General features: G+C 38.4%; 1 protein-coding gene across 2 annotated transcripts; it reads left to right on the plus strand.

Annotated features, from left to right (window-relative positions):
* Window positions 1–262: 262 nt before the first annotated feature.
* Window positions 263–9,559, plus strand: LOC117296773 (neuroendocrine protein 7B2-like). 2 transcript variants are annotated; one of them, XM_033779822.1, is made up of 8 exons: window positions 263–422; window positions 2,395–2,631; window positions 3,026–3,157; window positions 3,749–3,844; window positions 4,566–4,669; window positions 5,692–5,763; window positions 6,145–6,174; window positions 7,367–9,559. In XM_033779822.1, the coding sequence occupies exons 2-8, from the start codon at window positions 2,418–2,420 to the stop codon at window positions 7,454–7,456; spliced, it is 738 nt and encodes a 245-aa protein (XP_033635713.1). In that variant the 5' UTR covers window positions 263–422; window positions 2,395–2,417; the 3' UTR covers window positions 7,457–9,559. The 2 variants fall into 2 exon arrangements, with proteins under 2 accessions (XP_033635713.1, XP_033635721.1); XM_033779830.1 differs by lacking the exon at window positions 5,692–5,763.
* The last annotated feature ends 225 nt before the right edge of the window (window positions 9,560–9,784 follow it).

The following is a 9,784-nucleotide window of genomic DNA, read 5'->3' on the forward strand; positions in this document are numbered from 1 at the left end:
CATGCCTTTAATTACGACCAGACTGTGCACACACGGACGATTCCAGTGCAATCTCCGCAACGGGAGATGGCGATGGTTAATTTAATATCCATAACCTGAGTCCCCCCCCCCCCCAAATACGGGCATTCTCCATTATGGAAGCATGGGATGGTGGATAACCCAGGCTATGTGTAGGCCTACGTCAATGGATCTCAAGGGAGATGCGGAAACCACCAGCCCGGCATAATCATTACCTCCTCCGCTGTCGTCTTCGCCTTCGAGGACTCGGCACTCTACGTCATTGCTGCGGAATATCATTAGTATTAACTGCGTAGTATATTTTCTTATTCAGTATTTTTTTGCGAGGCAGACTGCTCGATAATACAGCATATTTTCAAGACAAAATACGGAAATATCAACCTGAAAACATTTCTACTGGAAGGGTAAGTGTTGGTTGTTTATTTAAATGATATTTGTGTAATAAAGATATGCTGGATTTGGTGATAGTGTGTGTCTAAGCATCGCAATAAGGCTGGTATATCTTTACTGAGCTTATGGTCCATCAATTTTATTGCGAAAGAGCATATAGCGTATGGTTGGATGAAAACAATATTCTCAGAACAATCGAGAAATGTTCTGATTTTCTTGTTAATGAGGAGAGCTTTGTATTACACTCATTGTAACTGACTGCTGGATGTGTGTTCAATTTTTTGTCGTTTGGTGTTCCTTTTTACGGAGCGGTTGTCTCGGCAATATCGATTCAAAATGGCGGACATTTGTTTTCGGTCACCATTTTCAGCATCTTCACTATCAGCACTATGTGTGATAGTCTGTTTGTAAATTCGCGTTTCGGTGTTTAGCATATGTACTCCTGATTCATTAACCATTTTTCTTTTTTTTCTGAATTTTTCTCATCGTTTAAAACGTATTTTAATGATATGCATTTCTATCAATTATGAAAGATTCATTATATTGCTTCTAAAGTAACACATGTTTACATCAAATCAGTATTCCTTTATTCCACTGTGAACAGATTTATTCACACAAAAATGAGTAAAACTTTATAAATTTGTCTCCGAAAATGAGACAAAACACCATATCTAAATCAGGAACACACCTAGATAATATCAGTATGGGATGCAAGTATCTGTGATTTCAAACAAGGCTCTCCTATATTGGAGAGACTTTTGGAAAATGAGCTTCATCACTGTCAAGCAGGAATATCGAATAACCATTGTGCTTGACTACTTGATATGCATGATTCTTGATTGAATTAATTGATTGATTCGGTAAACATTACATTTTGTCAAACACAAGAATGGTATATAATATATATAATATACGGCTTTGCATTATAGCAGCATAGGCATAGCCCTATTATTTTGTCACTTTTGGTTGCCCCAGAATGTGTTCTTCCACCATTAATTTTTCAAAGAAACATCTGCGATGACCTTATGCCCAAGTGTCTTTCTCATAGTATAATCTGCCAAATGCATTGCTTGTCTCAACAAAGGCATAATTTGCCCACATATCTGGCCCACTAGGCCTATACAATTAAAACAAATTAAATAAATAAACGAATACCGGTAAAATAGAGGCATTCGATTCCTCTTTTTAAACAAAATAGAATTGAAAGCCCTTTGACTCCCCACCGCACATCATTAAAAGCAACATAAACACCCAGTGACGTCATTCATTATGGGCCAATCGAGCTTCATAAATCACAACGTCATGTAATATCTGACATTTCAAGACCTCACCTCCACCCCCTCACCCACCATCAGGTTTACTCACTGCACAGCAGGGTCAGATATTCCTTGTCAATAATTAACCGTTCGTTTAATATCGCATGCGTCAAAATGGTTCACCATGCGTCGAATACACAGGTCGATATGTGTTCGGTAAAAACTATCCTGATAGTGCATATGTTTATACGACCAAATACTCATGTTCTAGACGATAGACTTGATTATTACATTTAAGTTGTCTTCATTTTTACAAAACAGAGTAGGCCTTGTAAGGGTATTCCTATCGTATGAGTGTGTTGTGTCGTCTTACACATCAGCACATGTCATTTTACAAACCCATTTAAATGTTTTTATAATTTATATCTCGAAGACATCCGAACATGATTGACAGGAACATGATGCATAAAATATCAACTATAATGCTATGGTGGACTTATAGAAATACAACATATTGATACATAGTTTTCATCCTGTGTAGAAACTTTGCCGAATTTGAGCACAATAAGCGGTTAGCACAATAATTCTCATCGAGGGAAAGAAGAACACTCAAAATAAAACTAGAACTTCATCGGCAATGTTTCAAAGGTCGAACCGCAAACAGAACTTCAAACCCCAACCTCATTTCATGACTAACCCTGCTCTTTCTCCATTGCCCTCATCACCTCAGGAGAACACAACTAAAACACAAGGATGCATCTGTACTTCATCGCCTTCATAGTGGCTAGCGCCCTCTATCTGGTGAGTGGCACCTACCCGATATCCCCATCTGACAGGTTGGCTTTGAGAAGCTACCTGAGGGAGGCTCTACTGGGTGACATGGACGAGGTCATGGTGGGACCGGCTACCAGAGAGGAGAGTGCCGCTAATAATAAACTCATCATCCCGCCAAATACATTTGTATCAGGTAAAATTAGTTTTTGTTTGTTTCATGTCATGTAAATGGTAAACAAACAGACCGGCGAGGGGAGGGACATCAAATGAGGGGGGGGGGGGGGTACGTGCCCTAAGCCACCCCACCCAGAAATCACAAGGTGACAGTTAACTAACTATTAGTTAGCATTGATCATCCAGTTTCAGTCAAGGCTCATATCTTGTACTTGTCTGCAAATCATCAACTCATCAGTTTTATTTTGTTTTACACACCTAACACTGATACATCACTGTAATCCTGAGTACTTTCCCGCGTTCTGTGGGGAACGTTCACAGGCATATTATTTTGGCTATAAGGGTGAAACCAAATTATATTCTCTATCCCCGATGCAAATTAAACATAATTCTCTTTCCGCTTCTACTCGCAGGAGGAGCTGGAGAGGGTAAACAACACCTTGGAGCCAGCGGGAAGATCCCCAACAAACAGGTAGCCCTACCTGAGGTTCGCCCTGGCTACTCTACTCCGCCTAACCCATGCCCAAAGACTATGGATAAAGACGGTGAGTCACGGACTCTATACTAAGAGTGTACTACTTTTTAATATATTTTGTGGACAGAAGTGTACAAAAAATGACAGTAGATATTTTTCCAAAAACACTGTTTCAATGTAGGAATTGTGAATGAATATTTAAAGGACCATTAAGTCAGAAATAGTGCTGATTCTACACGGGATCTCTGGATACCTAAAGAGAGCAGCATCTCAACACTGTCCAGTCTCCTATACTAGAGCAGGCTCTTCGAAACGTTGATACCAGTTAAGAACTCACTCAGCGGCAGTGAAGATAACAACGAGAGGTCCCCTTGATCCACTAAGAGAAAGTTGTAGCCAATTGCATATTATTTCCCATGTTATATTGATTTTTAGCAAGACATTTCTTTTCAGAATGTTAGTCTACAAACTACCGGAATATACACCGCATTGGTAGACCAGTTTTCAGGAACAAAACTACACAGCAAATTGGGTCGTGTCCTTGCCATGCCATTGAAACCACCGATCTTTGTCAAAAATGAATACCCGGTTTCTGTTGGCTGATAGTTGTCATCTTCAAGTCCGATGACATGTGTGTCTTGATATTCATCTTGCTTTTCAGGAAGGGATATTGTCAAGTCAGAGGTACACCCAAGGCTTGTCTGTTACTGCATGAGTGGATGGGAAGACACCGGCAGTGATGAAGACTGCACTGAATGTAAGTTGGCTTTACGAGATGAAAGTTTGCGTCAGCGGGTGCTGATTTTCGGCACCATTGGCGACAAAAGGATACAACACAAAACGGGGAAACAAAAGGCCTCCATATGGGAACTCTAAAGACTGAGGTGCTCCACGAGGACATTTGTGTACAAAGTCCATGGGGAAACTAGTTTTAAGATCAGGGACAAGGGAAAGTACAAAAGAATGCACCACACGGAGTCCCACATATGAATAATTCTCTCGGGACTAACATCCCGTTTCACTCCTCTCGTTCAACCATCCATTCCCGCTCTCCAAGTTCCATTTTCAATTGCAATAATAATACTCTGTAAAGGCAAGGGTCGTGGGTTCGAATCCCACCCTTGTAATGGATTTGTGTCCACAGGTCTTGGGAAATCAAATTATATGAATCTCAATAGTCGGCAAAGCATTCTAAAAATTAAATGGAAACATCAAACAAACCTTTTGTAGAGAAGACAGTGAAGACATTACAGTTTTAGACGTGAGAGGAAAACCCCTAGAAAACCCACGCGCATGACTGACAAAATCCAATGCACATAAGAGGCTCCGGTTCGGATTCGAACCGGGGTCAACAGAAGTGAAAGGCATGGAGGGAAACCACTGAGCCAACCTGAATGCACTGAGTAAACATGAATACTCAAAACATGATGAAATAGAGTTTAATAAAACATTTGTGGTTTCTGTTTCCCACTTGACAGCTGATAACTGCTGCCTCGCACAGATGCCCAACACCGCTGACTTCGTCAACCAGTACCAGCAGGCCGGAGAACCAAAGGAACAGTCTTACATGCCGTTCAAACGGGTAAGTAGATGGCACCGAAATCAAGACGATTTCTCACAAGTGCCGAAAAATGGCTACTTTAAACTTGCGTTTAAAAGGGTCGCGGAAGAATTAAGGAGAAATCAGGGGATGAAAAGTTTGCTATATGTTTGTTTAACTTGATGGTTAAAGAGTTTAAGCTGGGAATCACTGCCGGTTCAAATTTAGAAATCCAGAATTCTACAAAAATATTATATTTTTACAAAAGTTTGACGAATTACATGAAGGAGTTCCCCTTGTTTATTTTTATAATATTAAAAGCTATTTGACTGGAAATGTGGCTTTCTTCATTTTTGCTGAGGTAACATAAGATGTTTGTGTCATTTATGTTCTGCCTTAAATGTTAATTGGGAAACTTTAGACTATCTGCCAATCTTCAAGAGAGGGCGTTCTTCACCAGGTAATGTCAACGACTTAGGAATAGGAGAAGCATGGGTGACGGTCACTGACGGCAAATACCTTGTGTCTGCGTGTTTTTGATTTTGTATTTTAGATTTAGCCAAACTGTTATTTGTTTTTCATAACACATTGCCAGCATAAACCAAACTGTTCTGGAACAGGACGTACTGGACACGAGTTCCCCAATGATAACAAACGGTGTGCATGAGTTTTTGGGAGTGTTTCTTCTAGGGTAATTAGCAAAAATTCCAAAATGTTGACCTACCAAAAATTGAGAAGAAATCTGAAGTTTAGTTGTATGACAATGTATCTGATTTAATTTTCAAGAGGCTGAGAGACTTCTAAATATTTTTTGAGTATTTTTGAATTTTTAGCATTTACCATTGTTTGCTATAGGAGTTGTGCACCCTTACCTGGTAGGTCTGCTGCCCTCTAGTGGCAGATCTTTCAAAAAGTCTCCCATTACGAAACAATCCAACACACCAAGAGAAACAAACTACTCAATTGTAGTAGAGGGCAATGTATTCAATGTAAGGACACCAATGAAGTGTGGGAAACAAGAATAATCTGATGACTGATGCTGCCAATTGTTTTATCCGTCTCAGAATCAGTTCCATGATGGAGAACAAAGGGTTCAACTTGTGGCTAAGAAATCACCTGAAGTGATTGCCAAACGAGTAAGTCAGTTACTCTATGGATCTCTGTTCTTATAGTAGTCACTGGGCGATAGGGTATAGGGGTGAGGGGAGGGAGCTTTGCACTTTCTGTTTGTGTCTTGCTGATGTGTCCGCCGCGTTAACACTGGCTTAAGAGTGCCATTAATGTGCTTTAATTGTTTTCAACCCAAGTTTGGACTAATTTACAGGATGATAAATTATACTTTAGGTGGGTGGGTTGGCAGGAAAAACGATTCACCTGTAAAGTATTTCAAATTGGGAAGCTGCTGCTATTTTTGTTTTAGCTAGAAGCACTCTGTTTGTGTGTGGAGGTGTGGGTGTATGTGATTGTCTTGATTTCATCTTAATATGGAGTTTTTTTATTTGATATTTGTTTTGCAGAGCCTTGGAAGCAGACGACTCCCAACAAAGGTATTGTGTTCGATATTTGTTTATTATATAGCCGAAAGCAATAACTGATGTGTTTGATTAAGACTTACATAATATGGATAGCACATGATTTAAAAAGGTGTATAATGTTTTGAAAATCATTTCAAGGGGTTAGTGGTTGGCAGACTTTAAAGTCACATGGAAATAAAAAAACATAAGAGTATATGCTTACGAACAATAAAACATTTTTTTTAGTAATTGTTTGTCACGATTTATATGTTTAAAAAATATATAAAGTTGTTTGGGGGGCTGACTCCGCCTACCCCTTTTGTGACGTCAATCGAGGCAGACTTTGCCTGCAATGCATATAGTAAACACACGTGCAAAGTACCTGTACGTCCAAGTCGTGAGTTGGTACATTTCAAAAAGTGTTTTTCTGCATTCAGCAGCAATACACCTGATCGGCATTGCCGGAAAAAAAACAATTTTTAATTTTTTTGAAACGTACAAACTCACGATTTGGTCCGTACATGTACTTTGCAATTGTGTTTACCCTACGCATAACAGGCAAAGTCTGCCTCGATTGACGTCACGAACAGCGCCCTCTCGGGTCGGGGTATACTCTTAAATTTGTAAATAACATAAGAACTGATTTTTTTAAAACCTTAGCTAACTGTTTATTCACATTCCACTCATCAAAACACATGTATTAGTGACAAAAGCTTTATTTTGACTTTAATTTACAGCTTTCTGTTCCCGACTCATGTGATCTATATACGGCCTTTTTTGTACACTGCCATACCGATTCCCAGGCAAATCAAACCTAACAATGTCTGTGTAGTTTTAAGCCATGCACTGCCACCCCATGTTCGCTTCACACTTGGCGCTGCAATTTTCCCGGGACAAATGAAGGCTCAGTATTCTAACCCCGGGTGGCTATTTCCCTGGCACACTTTTAACAATTATTTTATCCAGTATATATATATTTTTTAAATAGAGACCTGATCCCCCTCTTACGACGTGGAATTGTCCATTTTAGGATATCAATGAATTTGACACCCCTCCCCCCCCCCCCTTTCCCGGACGGTAAGGGTAATCAGGCTACCAAAACTTTTCTGGCAATTTCCCGGGGATTTCGTCCACGTGTGAAAGGGGTTATTTAGGAAGATGTCATTACCAACTTCATTCAGAGACATTTCGATATTAATCATTTTGTTTTGTTTTGTGTTCTCAGCGTTACAACCCATTCATTGACGGCCAACCGTACATGGAGGGAGTCGTTGCCAAAAAGTCACCAGGCCTCTCTGGTCTGCCTGCCATGTAAACCATGGGGCAAAGGTCATCGGTTAAAGGTCACACAGAAGACTTTATAAATTTATAACGGTTGTCATCAATTTAAATTTATTATCAAGTGTTGAAATGGACTTGGTCAGTTTATCATCAAAACGAGTTTGTATTTCTGTTCAAGGGGGGAAATCTATGCATACTCGTGATTAATCCATTTTGAGATTTGGTTTGGCTTCATCTCGATACACTTACATCAAATAGTGCACTCCTTGTCCGCATTGCCTTAAAGGGCTCTGCTCTAGTAATAACATTGTAACAATCAAATGATAATAGTTTCTAGTGATCGATGACAACTGTTAAATTGTTTTGAGAATAAAAACGAAGAAAATACTTAACGCACAAGCCAAACTCAATGTGCACGAAAATTAAAATACTTAAGAATGACATTTCTAATATTACTAAGGGATATTTTTCCCCAATGTTATCAATTTAACTCTTCTTCTTAAAGAAATGAATTTCACAGTATCGACGATGAGTTAATCTAATCCGCAAAACGGATCAGTTTTATCGATTACTATGATCACATTAATTATTAGGTTAAAGTCGGTTTCAAGTTACGAAACAGACTCCTGTTTTGGAGTTGAATGATTGTGCTTGCCAGAATGTCAGATGGGTTAGCTTAGGAGAGTGGTTAAGAGGGGGGAACATGTTTGTAAAGACAAATCTTTGAAGAAGAAAAAAAATCCAGCGAAATAAATAATGATTATTTGGAATTTGATTCTTTCTCAATGATGTAGGACTTTAGAGGATAAGGTAACGAAAGTACAGTACTTTTCTGTTTAGTTTTATGCACTTGACGTCAAGAAGGGCGCCCTCGCCTAGAGGCCAAAAGAAGGTTGTTCAAAATGCGTTAATAGGTTAAAATTTTATTTGATTCTAAATAAGTTAATTGTCATCACGACATCTTGTACGGATTAGATTTTAAATGATTGTACTAATTTATTAGATTAAGTATCAAAAATGGCGTTTGGCATCTTTTAAAAAGAGTGGCTGCAGATATTTCCGATAGCTGATAAACTATGTCACACAAACCCTTGGGTAAGAATATCTTTGAAGACGGTGATTTCTTCACAGAGCAGTGAATAAGACTCTCTGAAATTTCTTAACGAGAAGTTGACAAATACACACATAAAACCTACATGAATCCAGCAGTCACCGTAAGCCTAGTATAATTTTACAAAGAAGTTGACAAATACACACATAAAACCTACATGAATCCAGCAGTCACCGTAAGCCTAGTATATTTTTACAAAGCGTAATGTAGGCCACTACTGACAATTTAGCTGGCAGATAAAGCCTGTAGTTTTAGTCTTACACTAGTTTGAATTTGTACACACCACTGCACCTTTAATAAATTAATTGTCCTAGTTTGCAGCATCAAGCACCCTCTATATATAAAATCATATTATAGCATGCTGTATGTTTTTAGCACAGTTTTTATTTTTGATTCTTGCACTTTAACCTGGCGAGTCCAAAATGCTCGACTTAGTCTGGCACCAAAATGATGAGCTTTTGCGGTATAGTTTTAGAGCGCCGTTTGCACGTGCACGAATAACGAGGGGCTTGTGTGTATATAGAAGACTATATAAAAAAGCTTATAAAATAGATACGTCCTGCATTATATCTAAAGACTATTGATCTTTATCAAAATAATCTACTTAATAATGTACTACTATTAAGACTACATAATTGTTATAATATCAGTCAATATTTTGATAATATTTAGACTAAATTCAATGAATCGCTCTTTAAACGAATTGAAACAACGTAAACAATTTTTGAATCACCTTTATCGAGAGCTTTTATTGAGTTAAAGTGACTATATTTTAGCCTTGTCTTTAAAATATTGTTTAACTAGTCTAACTACGCAAACAGTAGTGACGTCATCAGTAGTCGGCTAAACGTTGTTTATGCATGCTCACAAGGTCCCCCATATAAGTGAAGACATATGTCTAGGATGTGGTTTGGTTCTCACATTCTTGATTGTTTAAATGAATTGAAAATGTTCAAAAGAAAAGTAAATTGTCCGAAATACATTTGCCATAATAAATAGTTGTTCATCCCCAAGAAATAATAACAAGTCCGTGTCGATCCTTATGTTCTTTTTCTTGCCATTTATTTTAATAACTCTAACTCTACTTGTTTTTATTTAAATAAAAAAAAAGGAAATTCTCCCCACTAAATTATGGAGAAAACAGAGCGTCGGCCGCATTATTATTTTGTAGTCCTCAAAATAATATATTCTAGACGGATTTGAGAGCCAAAGAAAAGGAAATTGTAAGAATTTTGCCCAATTGGGACCTGG

Source organism: Asterias rubens, chromosome 1, assembly GCF_902459465.1.
Source record: "Asterias rubens chromosome 1, eAstRub1.3, whole genome shotgun sequence".
NCBI classification, from domain to species: Eukaryota; Metazoa; Echinodermata; class Asteroidea; order Forcipulatida; family Asteriidae; genus Asterias; species Asterias rubens.

Excerpts from the sequence above, each read along its gene's own strand:
- LOC117296773 (XM_033779822.1), top strand. The coding sequence starts at position 2,418 with ATGCATCTGTACTTCATCGCCTTCATAGTGGCTAGCGCCCTCTATCTG. Across the intron at positions 3,158-3,748 it reads AAAGACTATGGATAAAGACG|GAAGGGATATTGTCAAGTCA; the intron begins GTGAGTCACGGA and ends CTTGCTTTTCAG. Across the intron at positions 4,670-5,691 it reads CTTACATGCCGTTCAAACGG|AATCAGTTCCATGATGGAGA; the intron begins GTAAGTAGATGG and ends TATCCGTCTCAG.